This window comes from Oncorhynchus mykiss, chromosome 2 (assembly GCF_057628025.1).
Source record: "Oncorhynchus mykiss isolate SJ-2025 chromosome 2, ASM5762802v1, whole genome shotgun sequence".
In the NCBI taxonomy this organism is placed as follows: domain Eukaryota; kingdom Metazoa; phylum Chordata; class Actinopteri; order Salmoniformes; family Salmonidae; genus Oncorhynchus; species Oncorhynchus mykiss.
Window position 1 is genome coordinate 54,203,270 of NC_143023.1, and position 22,735 is coordinate 54,226,004.

General features: G+C 42.7%; 1 protein-coding gene across 6 annotated transcripts in view; it reads left to right on the plus strand.

The window, feature by feature from the left end:
- dgkzb (diacylglycerol kinase, zeta b) overlaps nt 1-22,735 on the plus strand; it is a 92,442-nt gene that overhangs the window by 9,365 nt on the left and 60,342 nt on the right. For 2 of the 6 annotated variants that reach the window (XM_021565401.3, XM_090217046.1), the window contains exon 1: nt 4,913-5,196. The exons of 2 other annotated variants lie outside the window; for them this stretch is intronic. In XM_021565401.3, coding sequence (XP_021421076.2) covers nt 5,156-5,196 — 41 coding nt within the window. In that variant the 5' untranslated portion in view covers nt 4,913-5,155. Of the gene's footprint in view, nt 1-4,912; nt 9,072-22,735 lie in introns of those variants that run through there. 2 more of the 6 variants (XM_021565383.3, XM_090217040.1) reach the window with 1 other exon arrangement.

Genomic DNA, 22,735 nt, shown 5'->3' on the forward strand with positions numbered 1-22,735 from the left:
TGCCATGCAGAGTTGTTGCATTCAAGTATCACATTTTGATTACTTACTTACCGTACGTAACCTGATAAATAACATGGTCATTACAATGACGTATTGGCTGTCATGATTTTACCTGATGGTTGCATTGAGTTTAGATTAGCCTATATCATATTCTGGTAGATACTAGCTGACTAGCTGTGTCACTAAAATACCTGCGTTCAAATACATGCATATTTGAATTTTAAATACTTATTTTCTGTGTATGTGAGTTTTCAAATATTGTGTCAGAATCAACTTCTTCTATATGAAGTACTTGAAAGTATTTTCTAAGAATTTCTATAAATATTTAAAACGATTTGTTTCCAAATACATTTTAAGTACCCCTAGAATAGTGAAGGGAAGTTCGGCTCTTTTTAGTGACTTAGATCTTTTCAAGTCGTTCAGTCAAAATAACAAATCTTTCGTCATTTCGCTCATTTGACTCAGTAAGGTTAATCCTGCAAGTAAGGAGGACCCCCTACCGGCGAACGAGGAACAAAAAAAATCGAAAGAATTATGATTCTACGAGCCTCGTTCACCATAGGTGCCTTATTGCAGCTGTCATTTGTGATTGAGACTTTTAAAAGTGTGCTTCAGATAATTGATAGGCATACAACTACGATTATTTCTTGATACTGCCTTTGAAATTAGGTTTAGTTGCTGCCGCAACTGGACTAGATTGTGAACGACTCAATTGCATGAGTTGACTGCCGCGAAGGAGATAAGCACAATATCGTTCATGAACTGCAACAGCCCCCCAAACGATTCGTTCTCGAGTTCGAGCTGGTTGAGCAAAGCAGGCTGTATGTTTTGGTAGTCAATAACATTCAATAGTCAATTAATTGCACTCATTCTTGCACCATGCGATCAATTAACAGTTTAAAACATGTATATATTTTTTCCCGATACTTTCTGCAGCACGATCTATTTTCCTGCGGAAGACTGCTTATTAATCCTGTTTTATTCATTGCAGCCAGCAGGCGAAACGAATGACTAAAATGAACGAGTCACTCTGAAAAATTAATCATGACTCTCGAGTCAGTAAAAATAGTAATTAAAAAAGAACGAGTCGTTCGCTAACTGCACATCACTACCCTAGAACCAAACAGACCTGGGATCGGTTTCCCAAAATCATTTTAAGACGAACTACATCGGTATAACCTTCCTGGTTGCATCGTTACATTTCCAAACTGTTTCTCAAAACCATCGTTATTAACGTTCCACTTGAAAACGCTCGTAATCTAACGCCTGCCTCAGCTGTGGTGTGCTTCGTTAGATGCGTTTTTTGCCCTCCCACATCACTTTATAGACAGAAGATCTCCGCTAAACATAGAGGCACAATATATTGAGAATGTTGCCTATCCTCCCGCGAACTTTAGGACATGCATATGCACATTTTCTAGTGGTTGAAGTATTGCATTGCAAAAGTCGCCTAGTAGCCTTGTGCAAATGGAGAATATATGATGACTTATTCAGAACAAAAAAACAGGTAGCTAAATATAATGACAAGATGCAATCATTTGCTGGTAGTAAGAAGAGTGAACATCTATTTATTTTAATCTTTGCATTCTAAAATAATTAGAAATCTATTTCCGATCATTTATTTCATTGCCATGATCATTGCAGAATAAATTCCTCAACTTTTCTGACTGACGGTTTCATTCTCGCGAAATAGCCTATAGGCCTACAAGTTAGGCTACCATTTGCCCCATCTCTCGTTTAATTGGACCCTCTTCACCGTAGTAAACAAACAAACTGCCGGTATTTAAAGTATTTTTCCCTATGCTGAGTTCTGTTTTCTATTTTTTTCATTTTCCTGTTTTTGGATTTCTTTCAGTGTTTTAACTCTCAATATTACAATTATTCTTAGAGAAACAACAAAAATGCATGTTCTGAGTCCATGTCTATGCTTAAATCACATCAGCAGACCATTTGAGGTCTGGAAAAAATACTAACAAATGTAATTGCGCATCTAGCATGAGAGTAATGTGTCTGTCTGGCGGATGTGTCTGTTTGGCGGATGTGTCTGTTAGGCCTACTGCTGCACCACATGTCATGGCAGAGTTTGTAAAACAATGGCCACCGAATTGATAGAAATAATCATGATATAGTTAGTTCAGGTAAGCCTACTTTGCAGTTAACATTTAATTGAGAACGTTTTTGGGGAAAGTCTTTCTGTTTACCCACACGACTGTTATCATTAGCATCGCTAACTGGCTACATACGGCGTGATAAACAGACAGACGGGGGCAATATTAATGGAAAATTAATTGGCAGATATTGTGTTGCGTTTGGCTTTTTAAGCCAATAGTGGCTAACCAGGGGTAGGATCATGTCAATGTGGCTTTGATTGAATAGTAGCCAGGAGCTTTTTGTTTATGACAGTTTGCGATGGAACAAATGAGAAAATGTACTTTCAGAATTGTTTGGCGAGCTAATCGTTGGTGGGCAGCGAGCTAATGGTAGCTACCTGCTAATTGTAGCTACAATCTACCTGTTGGAGACCCCTACTCTATGTGATCCGATTCGAAGCGCATCTTAATGGTAGAATAGATGGTTCACCATTTTCATTGACGTTTGTAGGCTACATCTAGATACTGCAATGTCAAATTTCTCGAGCAGCATAGACAATATTTAATTTATAAGCGCAATACATATCATAACTATTGCACCTTTCTGGCCATGATGAGTTCATATTCCCGAAGTAGCAATACAACAAAATACCACGGACATCTCATTTAGTTGGGCCTATTAGATAGATAGGCTATTGTAATTTCAAGTTTTTGCTCTATGCATCTGAAAGGGAGCTCTGTTTTATAACATACAGTAGAATTTAACAGGTAACACCCTGATTTTTTAGAGTAGACAATGTTTCAGAATTTACAGGCAGTGCAGCATATTTAGGTTTGGGAGAAAGTAACTGCAAAACATTATTGAATTCAAATAATCTGTTTACAGGTCCACAACGATTTGCAAATGTCTTTGTTTCAGAAACGGTCAGATACAGCAAATGTCACTGCAAAAAACAACAACATTCTGCTAACGCATCCAAAGACATTTGATCAAGTTCGCCTTCTGATATGTCCTTTAGATATACAATCTTGGCCTAATTCCAATACTTCCAAAGTATACAGCAAATAAGGGTGTTATTGCCACCAGAAAAGGTGAATTATGGGTGTTAATCAAGCAGAGTTATAATGCTCCTTCACTTGCACACAGTTTTATGACAGTTTGGATTTATAACGGGAAAGATGGTAAGTATGGCATGTGCCGAGTTTATAAATCTCAATTTTTGTGTGTGCACTGTCTTTTCATAAATGGGGCACACAGATATTTACTGTTCAATTTATCTTAGAAATGAGGCCCCTGGTCTCTAAAGAAATGGACAAAGTCTTTCAGTTACACTAGCTGACTAGCTGTGTCTCAAGTTTTGGACAAAGTCTTTAATTTTTCAACTGTCCTGAACTTGACTCAAGAACTTGACATTCCCTGCGTGTCCCGCAGGAGTCCTGTTCCCGTGTCAACCTCTAATGCACACTGCCTGCATGCTACAACCCACACACACACCGGTTGGTGGACACAGTTGTACCGCAGAACGTTCCATCTGCCCGTTCCTGTTTGGTACAGTGCTGAGTGAGGGAAGAGGAGGGCCTTTTTCTCTACTTCATTTGGGATAGCTGATGAAGTGTGCATATGTGGAGTGGTGGTTCTGCTTGCTTATGTGTGTGTGTTTTATGAAAATCTGTATCGGACTGAAAATGATGAAAATCGAAGCTGTGCTTGGTGTCTTTTGTATATTCATCATGCCTGCACTGGAAACACATGGCACTTCATAACACACCAAGCCATAGACTAGTGTAGCTTCTCTAGTTTGCCAGAATATGTCCAATTCTTATTTTGTCATTTAAAGTGTTCACTGTGTACTTCCCCTTGTAGTTTTATTGTAACTGAATACACCAGTTGCAATAGAACAGCATCGTTAACAGCATTCAGATGTGAACAGCATCTGACCAGCATTGAATAATACCGCTCCTTGTCAATTCCATGCAGTGTTGAGATGGTGTCCTACTCGTAATATCCGATTCTGTCTGTGTGTTTTGTTGTGTGTTAACTAACTCTGCTTGGCCCCATGAGCTGACCTCTGTCAGTGATGTGTCATGACAGTCAGCCAGGCAGAGGAGGTTTGCTGGAAGGGTTCAAATTGATAAGTGACCTTAAATGTCAAACCATAAAAACAATCCCCATCCCGCCCACGCACAGAACGGGGGAAACCGCAACCCTGTTGGGTAAGACCTGTTTTTCTTTCGACTCCCTCATCATCAAAAGAAACCGTCATCAATGTGAGAACACACATCTATCCGCTGCCATGCAATACTGTGGTGTTCTCGATTGTGGGAGCCACGAGTATCGCTCTATCTCTATAGCCCCAGGGCTGGAGCTGGTAGGACTGAAATAGTGCTGCTGTTCTTGTGAAAATAGCAGACTGACTGCACAGGCTGGCAAAATGACCTGTCAAGCAACCACAGCAGCACATACAGTACATGCCCATGTGATTGCTTGTTATGAACCCATGCCTGCATGGCTAATGAGGGCCTGTTGTAACATGGCATGTTCATTAATCGCAGGTCCCTTGTAACAAGTGCACCCCATGACCAAAGCGAATAGCTATTAAAACCCAGTCACACATATACTATATATAGAAAACCACTGAGACTAAACTATAGTATAACTTATCCTTTTTCTCTGCTTACTATATGACATGGTTTGACCATGTGATGTGAAATAAAGAGGCCTTTGGTAATGGTCACTAACAATCAACCCTTTCTCGTCCTTTTTTAAGCTGTTTCTTGTTTAGTGATTGCAGTAAGTGGCACTGCAATCACTTTCACAAGACACTTGACCTGTTTTGTAATGACTTAGTACCGGTTTCCAGTTTCTTAACAAGTAGAAGATGATTAGTAATATTGTCCGTAACAATGGGGAAGTTGAATCAGGATACGGAGAACAAATAAAAGGCTTTAAGGGTGGCTCGCTCTTGGTGACTTTGTGTAGTCTCTCATAACAGACTGTGGACTCTTGAGTTTAGGTTTTTGTGGTCTGCGTCAAGAGACAGGGGCCTGAAAGGATATAAACACAAATGGAGAAACATCAGTGCAAAATGATCTTGCCTTGTCACAGGTAATGTGGGAGGCACCGACCTACTCTGATTAATTGCACAATTTATTTGACCAAACTCACCAAAGTAAAATTGTACCCATTGAATAATGGAATAATGTAGTTCTGTGCTGTATCCTATCGTTAGAACATTGGCTGCTGCCTTGTGTTTTCCTGTTGGCGCTGGTGCAGCAGAGAAAGCATATGTCCTCTGTCTGCGTGGGCTCATGTGTGGGTGTTAGTAAAAAAAAAAAAAATCTAAAAAAAAAGCAGATGATATGGATTTTTGTTTGCCGGTAAAGTAAATCACTTCTCTACTGTATGGTTGCTCACTTATGGCCTTTGTTTTCCTCTATTGCAAATGTATGTGTTTGTATAAGGTCCTATGCTAGACATTTATCCTCTGAACATTGAATTTCTATGTCTGACTGGCTTTATCGCTTTTAGCTGTGTTGACGTGTCAATTCAGTCCTTAGTCTGCTTTCAAGTCTAAATATTGAGGCATGATGCGTGAGTAATTGTCATCGCACACTCAGCATCTTCCTCAATGATTGAATTACACTGTATCTTCACTAGATGGAGCCCAAACCACTACAAATATGGTTTGCCCCAAATATCTGCTATCATCATCACCCACTTGTACATTTTTTGGCCTCTGCATCCCGCTGAACGTATGTTGTAACATGCATACAACCTCTTTACACATACCTCTGCATTAATTTTCACCTTGTGAAATACAGTAAGTTTAACAGTTTTTTGTTGTTGTTGTATTATCTATTGATTAGGCTTGATATGAACTATAACCTGGGTCATGTTTATTAAGGCATTAAATGGAATAAAACAGAAATTAAACCTCCATACGTTTTCAAAGAAATACGCTTTAGTTTTATTTTTCTGTTGCAAAATGTTTTTAAACATTTTGTTACGGTGTGCCCTAATGAAAACCAGCATGGCCTAAAAACTGACTAGACTGTACACCCATGCAAAGTGTTCTTCATTTCCCCATGGCTTATGTTTGGGTGTTTCACTTATCCAAATGACGAGGGATGAGGGGATTACTGATTTTGGGAAATGTGTCCTTCTAAATGTAGATTTAATGATTTGTCCATGGGGGTGCTCATTTGTATAGACTGCATTTTGTACAGTAGGGGGATGTAGCTATTCACAAAACTGGTGTCCGTTCCATTGTGATTTCCAACAGAAAATGCCATAGGCATGTTTGACTGCTGTTACTTAGTAGTAGGCCCATTTGTTATTGTTTCGTTGAGGTTTTGATATTTGACTTCTGGATAATAGGAATTTAGATAACACGTCACAGAGTACCAAATCAAAAGCATCTACCATGTTCTCTGCATTCTGAAAACGCAATGCACCGAATGTGTAGATGATTTTGATTTGATACTCTGTGATGAGTTATCTAAGGTTACAGGTCACTGAGAGAGGACTGGCATCAATGATCTTGTATTTTCATAGAGCTTAAATAGCTAGGAGAAGGACTGAGTCCCTCCATAACCTGAGCAGTGCAAATCACCGCAATGTGTTATCTAACAGATCCACTACTGTGGCGTGGTGTGCTCATGTAACATACATTTGAGTGAGCAGTGAGGTATAATTAGCAATAAAACCGAGATACAGTATACACACTAAATTTGTTTAGATTAATTTGGACCTTTCCCGAAGTCATTGATAAAAATATCTTGCCTCGGTTATTTCAGGTACAACCCAGGTGTGTCCGAAATGGCACCCTATTCTCTACATAAGGCTCTGGTCAAAGTAGTCCAATATGTAGGGAATCGGGTGCCATTTCAGACCCACAGTGTCGGTTTTTTTCTCTCTTTTTTTCTACTGTGTCCTCCTGTGCCCCCGGAGCTCTGCAACTCTTATCTCCATTTGAAAACATCTGCTTGGGGCATCCCTCCAGTCTGGGCCTGTGTAACTGTCATGGCACAACCTATAATCCTTGATACGCAACACAAACTGAAACTGGGGCACCACATCACCATCATTCCTGGAGGTATCATCATAACCCAATTCTGTTACGCAATCATGACCCGAGTTGTAAATTTTGTGGAGTGAGATGGTCGACCCATCCTGGAAACAGCCCCGGATTATTACAGTATCGCGCTGATCCGCCAGGCGCCCACTGCACCTCTTTTTTTTTAATTGGCTGTCAAAAAATAACTTTGGCTATCCTTCAGAGCGGTGCACCGAGCTGAACTCCAGCTCATAACGGGAGCCCAGGGGAGGTGGCAGCCACGCGCATGTGGTGAAGATCTCTGCGTGGGACTCACTGCTGCGGCCGTGTGAACTCTCAGCTTCTGCTGCGGCACTCTCTATCGCTAAAAGTGGGGTGGTGTGTGTGGAAAAAAAAGCGCTGGATAGATGGATGGATGGCGTGGGCATTTTTTCACCCATCTTTATGTAAAGCGTATGTGGGAGGGAAACCGGAGCGGAGTACATTGCAAAGAGAGAGAGAGTGGGGAATTGGAAATGTGATCGAAGTGAGAGGCAGGACTTTGGTCAGGCAGTTATACATACCGCCTGGTTTTAAATAGAGGGATGTGTTCAAATAAAAAATGAGGTGCTTTTGTTTAATTTCATGCCCTTGTATAGTGAAGCAATGGGACCTGCAACGTCCTTATTATCATAATAAGCAGACGTGTGGTTCTGTGGTTAAACAGGATGTGTTATAAATTAGGTTGAGCTCATGTATGCTTTCAGCTTTCGACATGTTTTAGTCTATATTTGGATATTTGGACACATTTAGAACATTTTCGTTCCCTTCCACACACTCAATTTAGGCATTTTTCATTAACGACCAATAGGTGGCAACGCACTCACATAATACTCTCGGCCAATGGGAGAGAAAGTAAGAGGGAGGGGAGGGACAGAGAGAAAGCAAGGGAGAGCTACAGAGATGAGTGGGAGATAAAAGTATGTGCAAGAGAGTGAAAGGAAGCGAGATGACACTGAAGCAAGAGAGGGAACGTATGCGAACAAGAAGCCACAGGTAGGCCTTGTTCTTGCTTGTTGCTTCATCTGGGTATGACACTTCCTGGATTGTTTGAAATAGTCCCATAGAAGGTGAGCCAGCCAGTGTGTGTTGTGTGGTGGTGAGAGTAGTAGTAGTAGTGCCAGGAGAGAGAGGGAGAGAGCGCAGCCTGACCAGGAAACACGAACAGCAGAGCGGGGAGAGAGGCTTCCTCTGACGGTGGCATTGGAGGAAGAGAGTGAGGAAGCCAGTTGGGAGAGAAGACCAGACCCGCCTGTGGAGGAACAGGAGAGACATTTCAGTTTGAATGATACTGCTGCCTGCAGCTCAACAGAGCTGTGTGTGGTGAGCGACTACCACACGAGGAGTGCACACACCAAGTTTGTCTCTATAGAGTTTCCCTCCTCTGCGCTCTTGTGTCAAACTTGACACGTGAGAAAGGAAACAGGGATACGGAAGACTAATTGTCGATTTCCTGTTTTGTTTTTTCTCTAATTTCCTCCCTTTTTTTTTTTTGAATGGAGGAAGGAACGGCCAGAGTGTAGTTGCTGCTTATTGCTGCTGGGGACTTTTTGTTGTTCTTATGGCCTCTTGCTGCCTGGCCTGGGGCTGTGTGGACTCTGTGACTCCTCTGAAAGGAGAGGAGAAGCTCTGTGTGTGAGAGAGAACTGAGAAACAACCGTTTAAGAACATCGGCCATGGAGCAGCCCGAAGAGGAGCAGGAAGGAGCGGGGGCTTCCCCGGACCCTGACGAGACTCTGCAGGATGGAGATGAACCCTACACTTCTGCCTCGCCGGCCTCTTCGTCCTCCTCCTCTTCCTCCAGCCCGGTCCTGCCCTCCGCCGCCGCCGCCATCCGCTGCCCCCACACCACCAAGAACTTCACACTGCGCATGTTTGGCAGGAAGTGAGTATGCATACTGTAGCCACTGGCATACCACACACCCCCGCAGCCCCCGCAAGTTGGGGGAGGTCCCGCGGGCTCTAGGGCCCCCCCCAAAATACAAGAATAAATGTGCAGAATAGCAGGAACTTTGCTTTAAAAATGCAAAAATTCTCTCAACCTCATTGCAAAATATGTAGAATAGCACAAGATTAGCAAAACAAAACTGCAACATTTTCTCTCTGCCCCATGACAATATGTGTAGAATAGCATGATATTAGCTATAAAATGTTACGCTAGCTGCAGCAGAGTGGTTGTGGAAATGTTGTAGGAGTGTTCCCACAACCACTTAGCGGAGACAGATGAGTGAAAACATAACGTTGCCAAACTGTGGCAGATGGAGACGTTATGGAAATGTCGCAAAAACGTTCTGCGCTGAAGGCTACAGTCAGTGCCCCCCCACGCAAGGTCTGAGCATGGGACATCCAGGGGGCCCCAGAGCCCATGGGCCACCCTGCCTTGCATGGGCTGTGGGGATGTGTGGTACGCCAGTGTGCCTTATTTATTCTCAGGCATATGACACAATGACAGCCTGGTCCCAGATCTGTTTGTGCTGTCTTTCCAACTCCTATGGCCATTTCCAAGACTCCACAAACAGATCTGGGAGCAGGCTAACACAACGATGCCACGGTATTGGTATGACTGTGAGAGTTGAACCACAGAATGAGAGTCATGATGGAAATTTGGGAGCTACAGTTCTCTCTGAACTTGATCAGCGCTGCCGAAGCCCATCACTGGGCCAGATAATCACTTCAGGTCTTCAGTTGAACAAAAACAAACTGTTTTAGCGTCAGACGATCAGTGCTGTTCTGCAGTCACAGGTTCAGATTACTGTTTGGAGAGCTTCCTGTTTTTGTTTTACTGGTGACTGTTTCATCCCCTTGAACTATCTAGTCAGGTGCGTCACTGGAGTCTTAACAGGTGCAACGTCGTGTTTTATATCACTCGGCCTTTCGAGTGATGCAGCGGTCTAAGGCACTGTATTGCAGTGCTAGAGGTATCACTACAGACATTGGTTCGTTCCCAGGCTGTGTCACAACCGGCCGTGATTGGGGTATGGCAGCGCACAATTGGCCCAGAGTCGTCCGGGTTAGGGGAGGGTTTGGCCGCGGGGGTAGGCCGTCATTGTAAAAAAGGATTTGTTCTTCTGATTTGCCTAGTTAAATAAAAACTATTTAAAAAAAATGATTGGCATTATAGTATTGTTGTGACGTAGGCTACTTCAACTGCAGCGGTGTAATTGATCTGTGCATGTGCCAGCACCAGCAGTGCAAACTTCCCAACTGAGTTTGGAAAGACTGAAAGTATGCATTTTAGAAATAGTTTATATGCCCAAATCGACGTTGTATGTCTTATGTCTTGGCATTATAGGAACATTTTGTGAGTTCTGTCTATCATTGGTCATTGACGAAACCATCTCATGAGCCTTGCTGTAGTCGGGGCAAATTGTCTAAAGTTAAGTATATTAATGGTCAAAATCAAGTTAACAAGAGGTATGCTCTGTCTTTATTGTTAACAAGAGTGATACCAAACTTGTGGTTTAGTGTTCAGTACAGCAGTTCATTTTCCTCTGTCGTGGGAAAGGCTAGTGACCCTGAGTGCCATCTGCTTGGTTCAACAACTATTAATGTATTTCCTCTTCATGATACATGCAGCAGTAATTGCAACATGACCTGACCTTGTGTACATTAAGCATTCATTATGCTTTCAACGACAGAGCCGAGATATGCTTAAACTGTCGTGAATTAAAAGGTAGCAAGTGCACTTTCAAATTGAATCACGCCGTTATATTAATCTCACGGCGCGATCTCCCATGGCCCTCTAAATATAGCGGGTTTTAATGGATTGGCAGAGCAATTAATGAAAAACTGTCATTTTTAGGCCCAGCTGGGAGCTTCATCACTACCAAGGGGAACTACAGCCCCGGACAGACTGTAGGATTTTTGCCGTCTTATACCCTGATTTTGCTGTCCCAGACAAAATGTCCACATCGTGGGCAAATTCTTAGGTCATAAACGATTGTCGGACGTCTTGGCTCGTTCAACGTGACAGGGTCTAGGTCTACCGATTTAAGTACCACTGCGTGCGGTCGTAGGCTCCGACAAAGTTCTGTCAATGTCAGACAATTTTTGCTGTTCCCGGTGACTGACCAATAGACACAAGGGCCTGAACTGATTTTAATATTATAGTTTTATTTCAAGATGTACATGCTTAGCAAGAAGAACGCTTTCTCTAATCATCTTGTTTACATGACACATCTGAAATCAGGCTACCTGATGGGTTTTTGATAAATGCACAAAATCGTCAATTAATATAAACGTTCTACCACAGGGACCATGTTCTTTTTGGGAAGCCTATTTGATTCAGAGTTTGGACATATAAAGTTTGTATGTAAAACAATTTCTAAAAACTCAAGTCAGGAGGCTTGCGCTGCTGGTGCGGGCCCTTGTGCAGATGAAATACACCGCTGCAGTTGACGTAGCCTACGTCGGCTGACGTAGCTTCGCAAGCCAATCGCAGAATGTGACGAGAGAACTGAAACAAATCGTACAATTTCACCAGGTTGACATCAATATTTGTATTTGGTATCATCTCACAGTGTGACATGTAACAATGGTAACATCTCGCAGTGTGACATGTAAAAGACTGAATCCGACATACAGTGTGGGAAGGCCTTAAGGGGAATTCAACGTGCCAATTTCTCGTGTGCTGAGGATTTGGTTAGTCCCAATCAGGAGTAGGGCCACACAGCAGCTCTCTTACCCACTTTAAACTAGTTCAGAAATAAACCCTAAAGGGGACAAAAAAAACATCAAAAGCCTCAGGGCCTTTGCTTTTGTAAACTGAGCACTCAAACTGGCACTACGAAAGGGGAAGACCAACAATTATTTTATAATGTACATAATCCAGTGACTAAAGGGGATAGAATGAGTGTGTGAAGGAGGAGGGTCATTTTCAACTTGATGTTTTAACTTACTGTATGTTTGTTTCAATGCTTGTGTTTCCCTTTTTGTCTGTCCAGCTAGATTAGATTAGATGGCTGGGATGCTTTTTTAGAGCAGGAGTGCTGATTTAGAATCAGTTTAGCCTTTTAGAGCATAATGAATAAAGGCTGGGCCTGATCCTTGGGGGAGGCAGGTAGCCTAGTGGTTAGAGTGTTGGACTAGTAACCGAAAGGTTGCAAGATTGAATCCCTGAGCTGTGAAGAACAGTCATCTCAAAGAAGTGATAGTTTACTCAAAAATCGGTGTATTTGTATGTGTGTTCTCATAGTATTTTCGGGGACAGATAGATGACCTCTGAACTGGCCCACTTACTCAGACAAATTTGAATCAAATGAGTGGAAATGGTGCACCAGTATGATCGTGTATTATTCTAGTTCACTGGCACGGTGCCCAAAATTACTGCTGCGGCCACTGTTGTAATGTGGGGCGGCAGGTAGCCTAGTGGTTAGAGCGTTGGACTAGTAACCGAAAGGTTGAAAGATCGCAATCCCGAGCTGACAAAGTACATCTGACATCTGTCGTTCTGCCCCTGAACAAGGCAGTTAACCCACTGTTCCTAGGCCGTCATTGAAAAAAAGGAACTTGTTCTTAACTGACTAAATAAAGGTAAAAAAAAAATCAAAAATCATAGATCATCACTCCTACTCTGGAGATGGATTGTGAATATGGGACTTGTTGTTAAAAATAAAATAATGTTATTGGTTGCGTACACAAATTTTGTAGCGAAATGCTTATGTTCCTAGCTCCAACAGTGCAGTAAAACCTAACAATACAAAACAAATCCCCCCAAATTATTATTTGTTCGTCCGCATCCGTGTTGCGGCCATCCTTCTTTTTTAGTATTCATGGGTTATGTCACTCAAACACCGGAGTGCCACATTTGAAGAGGAATCGTGCTATCGTACACTGAGGAAAACCAATGGGGTCAGGAACCATTTCTACTACAGTAGCTTCCTCACCACTAACTCCTCAACTGCACCTAGGCTACAAGCAAAGAGGGATCACAACATGCTCAGTCATGTTCAGGGCAATGCAAACAAGACAGACAAGTCAGGTGTATAAACAGTCATTTCTATTTTAGTGAAAGCTTTGCTACTGCATAGAGGATTTGATGTTCTTTTGAGAAGTCAGCAACTGACCATAAGAGCCAAACATCATTCTACTGTGTTGTTGTGGTCAATGTTACCACTCATATTTCTGCGCTCTGTGGAAGGGTTTTTCCGAGTGGACGTGTTATTGGTGACCAGAGATTTGTATTACAATTGTCCATAACCAAATCCCACTTGACAAACACACTTATGATGTGGAGGAAAGGGCACTTGTATTCATTCAGACTTGAACATAGTTTGCCTCACTGTTTGGGGTGTAGCTTGTGACAATGAATGTCAGACACTTTTTGAAAATAAAGGATAAATATCGGTATGTACAGTTGCGGCCAAATATATTGGCACCCCTTGTACTTTTCTTAAATAATTGCCAATATCATCTAAAATAAGTTGAAGTTTTGGACCTTGTTATTGGATTTTCGACATTGCAGAAGTTTACAATTTTCATTTAGAAAATAAAGACAAGTAGCATGGACAAAATGATTGCCACCCCGGAGCTAGCCCTTGGTTGCACAGCCTTTGATCAAGATACACTATATAAACAAAAGTACGTGGATACCCCTTTAAATTTGTGGATTCAGCTATTTCAGCGACACCAGTTGCTGACAGGTGTATAAAATTGAGCACACAGCCATGCAATCTCCATAGAGAAACGTTGGCAGTAGAATGACCTTACTGAAGAGCTCAGTGACTTTCAACGTAGCACTGTCATAGGCATTACTACAGCCCCGGATTCGATCCCAGGCTGTGTCATAACCGGCCGTGACCGGGAAACCCATGTGGCGGCAAACAATTGGCCCAGGGTCGTCTGGGTTACGGGAGGGTTTGGCCGGGATTTCCTTGTCCCATCACGCTCTAGCGACTCCTTGTGGCGGGCTGGGCGCCTGCAAGCTGACCTCAGTCGCCAGCTGGATGGTGTTTCCTCCGACACATTGGTGCGGATGGCTTCCGGGTTAAGCGAGCAGTGTGTCAAGAAGCAGTGCGGCTTGGCAGGGTCGTGTTTTGGAGGACGCGTGGCTCGAACTTCGCCTCTCCCAAGTCCGTAGGGGAGTTGCAACGATGGAACAAGACTGTAACTTCCAATTGGCTATCACAAAAAAATATATATATTAAATAAATGGTTTGTTGTAATCGGTGTGGACTGGCCTACGCAGAGCCCCATCAAATGCTTTTGGGATGAATTGGAACGCCGACTGCGAGCCAGGCCTAATTGCTCAAAATCGGTGCCGGACCTCACTAATGCTCTTGTGGCTGAATGGAAGCAAGTCCCCACAGCAATGTTCCAACGTCTAGTGGAAAGTCTTCCCAGAAGAGTGGAGGCTGTTATAGCAGCAAAGGGGGACCAACTCCATATTAATACCCATGATTTTGGAACGAGATGTTCGACGAGCAGGTATTCACATACTTTTGATAATGTAGTGTAACTGCCATCAATGAGCTTACTGAACCTTTCGACTGGAAATTTGGCCCACTCTTCAGCAGCAAACGTCTCTAATCCTTCCATGCCATTTGTCTATAGTTTCTAAATAAAAACTAAACTTTTGTTCTGCAATGTTGAAAATTCAATAACAATGTTTGGTGACTTAATTTAGAAGAAATACAAAATTATTTAAGAGAAGTGGAAGGGTGCCAATATATTTGGCCACAACCTCGAGGTGTTAAAATCAATATTATAAATTCAGGAAACCGTACAGGAACCCTTGTGATTTAGTTGTCAATGTTGTCCTTCCTTTACCTATGCTTTATGTGAATGGCATAGTTTGTTTATCACACTTCGTCAATGAGATCAAGCCAAGAACATAGGACATTAATTATCATCTCATATGTTTTGAGGAAATAAAATGATAGCTGAAAACTTCCTGGTAAATATAGTTCATCCATAGTGTTATGCCTTGGTCAGGTCCTTCACCTTCAAAACGCAAAAGGGTTCACCTGGAAAGGGTTTCTTTATATACAGTGCCATCGGAAAGTATTCAGACCCCTTGACTTTTTCCACATTTTGTTAGGTTACAGCCTTATTCTAAAATTGATTAAATCGTTTTTTCCCCTTATCAATCTACACACAATACCCCATAACGACGAAGCAAAAACAAGTTTTTAGAAATGTTTGCTAATTTATAAAAACAAAAACCTGAAATAGTACATTTACTTACTACATACAGTACCAGTCAAAAGTATGAAATAACACATATGGAATCATGTAGTAACCAAAAAAGTATTCAATATGTATTTTATATTTGAAATTCTTCAAAGTAGCCACCCTTTGCCTTGATGACAGCTTTGCACACTCTTGGCAATCTCTCAACCAACTTCAGCTTGAATGCTTTCCCAACAGTGTTGAAGGAGTTCCCACATATGCTGAGCACTTGTTGGCTGCTTTTCCGTCACCCTTTACTCAAGGACATTCAGAGACTTGTCCCAACGCCACTCTTGCATTGTCTTGGCTGTGTGCTTAGGGTCGTTGTCCTTGATGAGGTAACTCCCGGGTGTTCCTTTCCTGTGGCGGTCCTCATGAGAGCCAGTTTCATCATGACGCTTGATGGGTTTTTGCAACTGCACTTGAAGAAATGTTAAGAGTTCTTGAAATTTTCCAGATTGACTGACCTTCATGTTTTAAAGTCATGATAGACTGTCATTTATCTTTGCTTATTTGAGCTATTCTTGCCTTAATATGGACTTGGTCTAGAAAATAGTAAAAATAAAGAAAAAGTAGGTGTGTCCAAACTTTTGACTGGTACTGTAAGTATTCAAACCCTTTACTCAGTACTGTGTTGAAGCATCGTTGGCAGCAATTACAACCTCAAGTCTTCTTGGGTATGATGCTTCAAGCTTGGCACACCTGTATTTGGTGAATTTCTCCCATTCTTCTCTGCAGATCCTCTCAACCTCTGTCAGATTGGATCAGGAGCGTTGCTACAGAGCTATTTTCAGGTCTCTCCAGAGATGTTCGATCAGGTTTAAGTCCATGCTCTGGCTGGGCCGCTCAAGGACATTCAGAGACTTGTCCCGAAGCCACTCCTGCATTGTCTTGGCTGTGTGCTTAGGGTCGTTGTCCTGTTGGAAGGTGAACCTTCACCCCAGTCTCAGGTCCTGAGTGCTCTGGAGCAGGTTTTCATCAATGATCTCTCTGTACTTTGTTCCGTTCATCTTCTGCCTCGATCCTGACTAGTCTCCCAATCCCTGCCGCTGCGAAACATCCCACAGGATGATTGTTCCACCAACATGCTTCCCCGTAGGGATGGTGCCAGGTTTCCTCTAGACATGATGCTTGGTATTCAGGCCAAAGAGTTCAATCTTGGTTTCATCAGACCAGAGAATCTTGTTTCTCATGGTCTGAGAGTGTTTAGGTGCCTTTTGGCAAACTCCAAGCGGGCTGTCATGTGCCTTTTACTTAGGAGTGGCTCCTGTCTGGCCACTCTACCATAAAGGCCTGATTGGTGGAGTGCTGCAAAGATGGTTGTCCTTCTGGAATGTTCTCCCATCTCCACACAGGAACTCGGGAGCTCTGTCAGATTGACCATCATGTTCTTGGTCTCCTCCCTGACCAAGGACCTTCTCCGCCGATTGCTCAGTTTGGCTGGGTGGCCAGCTCTAGGATGAGTCTTGGTGGTTCTAAACTTTTTCCATATAAGAATGATAGAGGCCACTGTGTTCTTGGGGACCTTCAATGCTGCAGATATTTTTTGGTACCCTTCCCCAGATCTATGTCTCGACACAATCCTGCCTCTGTGCTCTAAGGACAATTCCTTCGACCTCATGGCTTGGTTTTTGCTCTGACATGTCAACTGTGGGACCTGATATAGACACGTGTGTGCCTTTCCAAATTATGTCCAATCAATTGGATTTACCACAGGTGGACTCCAATCAAGTTGTAGAAACATCTCAAGGATGATCAATGTAAACTGGATGCACCTGAGCTCAATTTCGAGTCTCATAGCAAAGGGTCTGAATACTTATCTTTACATTTGCAAACTTTTTGAAAAACCTGTTTTCGCTTTTTCATTATAGGGTTTTGTGTGTAGATTGCTGAGGATTTTTTTTTGATTTGATCCATTTTAGAAGAAAGCTGTAATGTAACAAAATGTGGAAAAAGTAATGGGGTTTCAATAGTTTCCGAAGGCACTGTACTTGTGCAAGCTACTCTTGAATATCTGGTTTCTCAGTGGACTGACATCATAAAGCTGAATACAGACCTGTAAATGGTGTGTGTGTTTGACACAGTGTGTGTAACACTTTGTGTGTGTGTGCGTTTACTCGTGTGTTTGCGCGCAGGCATGCATGCGCGTGTGGGATCATGTATATGCATGTGTGTAGTTATTATTTTAAAAAATGTAAGTAGCCTTTTGTGAACTCACACTTCACTTTTTTCTCCCCTACTAGCACTGACTTTGCTGATAGCCTCTTTATTGTGGAAAAATGTACTTACCATGACTAAGATACTGTATGTGATTGTCCTACCTACCCATCTTAAGACTAATGCACTAACTGTAAGTCACTCTGGATAAGATTGTCTGCTAAATTACTAAAATGTCAAATGTCAAGTAAAATGCGTGGGTGCATTTTACTTGTGTGTGTGTATGCGCTTTACTGGTATGTTGATGTCTTGTTCAGGAATTACAATCTGTGCACAGATCATTTGCTTTTATTTTAGTGTGATACAAATGCAGTGATAGAAACACAGATGGATGGCTGCCTCTGTAGCAGTTCTCTGCTCATCAACAACTGTCATGTCCAGTCAGTCACACCAAACACATTTTACCAGTCCCCCCTGACTGATGAATCACCATTGCGTGTGTGCGTGTTATAAGCCAATGTTGTTATGAGAAAGTTATATTTTCCCTCTCTTTGAATTTGGAATTAAACTGAATTGTCCTCGGGTGCTGGTGACCCACAGACAACACCTGTCAGGCCATGTATAGTTGGACACTCTTGGCCAACTTCCGTCACAACTATTTTACCTTTATAACTAGTCAAGTCAGTTAAGAACAAATTCTTATTTTCAATGACGGCCTAGGAACAGTGGGTTAACTGCCTTGTTCAGGGGCAGAACAACAGATTTGTACCTTGTCAGCTCTGGGATTTGAACTTGCAACCTTTCGATTACTAGTCCAATGCTCTAACTACTAGGCTACGCTGCCGCCCCAGCGGCTCTTAGTTCTTGAAAACAGGGGCCCCCCCTGTTAAGTCCAGGTTGTCCCTCCCTGTTTCAGTCCATTTTCTTCTGTTTGGTGCCTAATGAACACCACCCAGAACACCTGACATCCATTGTACCACAGCTCCGCCCCATTGAAACCAAAATACACAAATAACCTTCTCTACCTGTGGGTTGCTGGTTCCCTGTTGAAGGTGAGGTGGCACTTGTAGGGTGGGTTTAATGTCTGCGCGCAGTTAGCCACTAAGTTGGGCGTAATCTGATAATGCCATCCAGACCAGCGCTCTCTTTTTCTCTCCATTTCTGCCACCTGGGCTCCTGTGTAACAGTACGGCCACTAGGTGTGTGTTTGTGTGTGTGAGTGAGAGAAAGTGACAGAGCACGGCCACTAGGTGTGTGTATGTGTGTGATGTGTGTGAACGGCCAGCTGGTCATTTTCTCTCCCATGCTGCTTCAGCACATGCGCTGCCAGCACCTCTGATGATGAGGCACAGGATAGAGTAACTGTGGTGACACGGAGAGATGTGAACTCTTACTGGTTTTCGATAATGAGCTGAGGCTGAAGCAAAATGTTCTCTTTTTAAATTGGTTGTTGCAATTAAAATACATTTACATTTTGACTCCCAATCCATTTTGATGCATCTGTCTAATGGGGCTTGACTAAAAAGACCGTCCCTATCCCAGCTTAACTGGGATCCCTTGGGCCAGACTAGGGATGAATATTTTCTTGAAAATCGACCAAGTTTCAAGACGGGGGAATACTTCATATTTATCGTGAGAGTCGCGGGAAATACCGCAAAAATCGGAAGTGCCCATTTAAAGCTTTTAAAACCAAGATATGGTCAAGATGCCAGGGTTCTCCCCAAATAACAGCAGTGCTGCTCCACCTTGTCGGCTTGGCTGCACCGCCTTGTAAAGGTTTCAGAGCAAAATTAAACTGATATGTACTAATGATAGTTACTCTATCTTTGATGACCAGCGCATCTCGGCAAAGAGGTGAGGACTCACAGAGCGCACTCGGAGTATAGTTGTCGAAACGTTCTTACTTTGTAACGGCAGTCAAACAAAAGTGAAATGACCAAAGTTGCTAAACTTGCTAGATAACCTCCTTCAACGAATGACATAATATCTCCTATATTTGGCAAAATGGAGTTGATGATTATACAGATAGCAGATCAGCTCATGGACAACGGGGAGATGAAGAGTAGAAATAGTTCAAATATCAATGTATTTTAACGGGGACCAACTCAACTTTAGAAAATATCCATATCTACTCTCATACCATTTGTTGAACACACATTCTCTACCGAAGCTCTCATATTGGCAGTAAGTACGAGAGGGTACGAGGGGGACATGTTAGAACGGTATTTTGACATGCAGGCGAAAGAGGCGTTCTTTGGTAATGAAACCTATGGATTACAGAATCAAAAGTTTGGAATTTTCATGTGAGACAGGAGTCAGGATTTTTAATTTCAGTGGGATTGGGACTGGATAGGAAAATAGAAGGCTCTAGGACAGTAGAATATTTAATTTCCCCTCATGCCTCTCTGAATTGTTAAGATACTTCAAGTCTGTGACAGAGAGTCACAATTGTGATAGGCATGTCTGAAGATTCACAATTACAGCTCAAAGAGGGAGACATTCTTTTATAGGCTAGAGACCTAATGTATGCGTTTCTTGTAGGGTTTATTAATTGCATTCAAGTCACGTAGCGTATTTACTTCACAAAAGTTCATAAATTCAAAGCGTGCGCATAATTCACACTGCAGGACTGCGCACGCTTTGAATTTATGAACTTTTGTGAAGTAAATACGCTAGGCTAAAGGCTTCCATGTGACAGCCTGTTTGGATAATTTCATTTAATGCGAATCTAATGCTGCACATGTTGCGTAGGGCATTAGTGCCGGCATTGGGGGAACATTTTGTCATTTTATCTTTTGGGGAAATGTGAAGAGTGATCCCAATTACTCCTAAGGCCAGACAAACTGTTATGGATGAGGTCAAATGAAACCTGATTGGAGTGTGATGAGACTCGCTGCTAGCGTGCACGCACACACAGAGACACACAGACACGTGCATACACTGCGCGCATCACAGTGACGCAGTCAGGACCCAGGGATTACACAGACCCATTTCCTGGGCTATCTTTGTCGCCACTTTGTCCTGTTTCTATTTATACTATGGGGTCATTGTCACAGAGGAAGGCCCAGGAGTGTACTCGTGTGTTTGGGGACCAGGCCAGCACCAGCGCAGGAGGGCAGCTCTCCTGTGTCCTGGAGAGGAGATGGGAGAGGAGAGGAGCTACAGTAGGGTTAGGACACACACAAGTTAGAGGGGAAAGGGTCAGCATGGAGAAGAGATGGAAAGAGAGAGCAAGAAGCTAGAGAGAGTGAGGAGCTAGAGAAAGCGGGAGAAGAAGACTTAGGAGGGCAGCTTTGCTGTGACCTGAATGAGGAGGAGATAGGACATTAGGGGCACCTGGGTTAGGACACACACAGTTGGAGGGGAAAGGGGCAGCAAAAGAGCAAATATGGAGAGAGAGAGAGCAAAGGAGCAGTCGAGAGTATAGCCGAAGAGTGGAATGAGAAGAAGACTGAAAGGAGGAGGGACAGGGAGGGAGGTGTAAAGGAGAGTCATGAATCCATTTGGGTCTAAAAATCGAAAAGAGGAGGTAGAGTATAGCTCACATAGCTTTTAAGACATCTTCCCAGAAACATGTTCAGATGTTTGAAACATTAATGTATCATTCTTAAGGTCCCCTAAAGGGAAATGTTTTTAAAATAAAGAAACATACTGAAGTCTAATTTTGTAAGTGTATTTGAACAGGGAGGTACGGGATCTACTGGTACTTCTATGACCCACTAGGTGGTAGCATTGCTGCATCCGAACAATTTAGCTACTGTCTTGGATAGACGGAGTATGATTTTCAGTTTTACTATGAAAACTTGACTGTGGTACAAAGAAAGGTATCTACCGGATATCAGAGATATAATCTATGCATTTGGCCAATATTTGATATTTGGGCACATTTGTTGTAATGATTTGGCCTCGTTTTTTGCCTTTGCCTGACAAGAAATGCTGTCGGGCATAACAGAAGCAAAACGTGAGTTGGCTTGGGGTTGTGGTTTGATGTGGGTGTTTCTTGGGTGTCTCCAAGACACACCTATCTGTCAGAAGCTTTCCCACAGCTCTTTCCTGCTACTCAATCACACAAAACAAATCTCCTGCATTACATTGCTGAATTTATGTACAAAATATCTACAGTGTAGAATAATAGTGAAGACATCAAAACTATGAAATAACACATATGGAATCATATAGTAACCAAAAAAGTGTTAAACAAATCAAAATATATTTTATATTCTTCAAAGTAGCCACCCTTTGCCTTGATGACAGCTTTGCACACTCTTGAAATTCTCTCAACCAGCTTTATGAGGAATGCTTTTCCAACAGTCTTGAAGGAGTTCCCACATATGCTGAGCACTAGTTGGCTGCATTTCCTTCACTCCGCAGTCCAACTCATCCCAAACCATCTCAATTGGGTTGAGGTCAGGTTGATTGTGGAAGCCAGGTCATCTGATGTAGCACTCCATCACTCTCCTTGGTCAAATAGCCTTTACACAGCCTGGAGGTGTGTTGGGTCATTGTCTTGTTGAAAAACAAATGATAGTCCCACTAAGCGCACACCAGATGGGATGGCATATCACTGTAGAATGCTGTGGTAGCCATGCTGGTTTGAATTCTAAATAAATCACTGACAGTGTCACCAGCAAAGCACCATCACACCTCCTCCTCCGTGCTTCACAGTGGGAACCACACATGCAGAGATCATCCGATCGTCCTTTGCGTCTCACAAAGACACGGCGGTTGGAACCAAAAATCTCACATTTGGACTCATCAGACCTAAGGACAGATTTCCAACAGTCTAATGTCCATTGCTGGTGTTTCTTGGCCCAAGCAAGTATCTTCTTCTTATTGGTGTCCTTTAGTAATGGTTTCTTTGCAGCAATTTGACCATGAAGGCCTTATTCACTCAGTCTCCTCTGAACAGTTGATGTTGATATGTATCTGTTACTTGAACTCTGTGAAGCGTTTATTTGGGCTGCAATCTGAGGTGCAATTAACTCTAATGAACTTATCCTCTGCAGCAGAGGTAACTCTGGGTCTTCCATTCCTGTGGCGGTCCTCGTGAGAGCCAGTTTCATCATTGCGCTTGGTGGTTTTTGTGACTGCACTTGAAGAAACTTTGAAAAAGTTAATGAAATGTTCCAGATTGACGGACCTTCATGTCTTAAAGCAGGGGTGGGCAATTCCAGTCCTCGAGGGCCTGATTGGTGACACAGTTTTGCCCCAGCTAACACACCT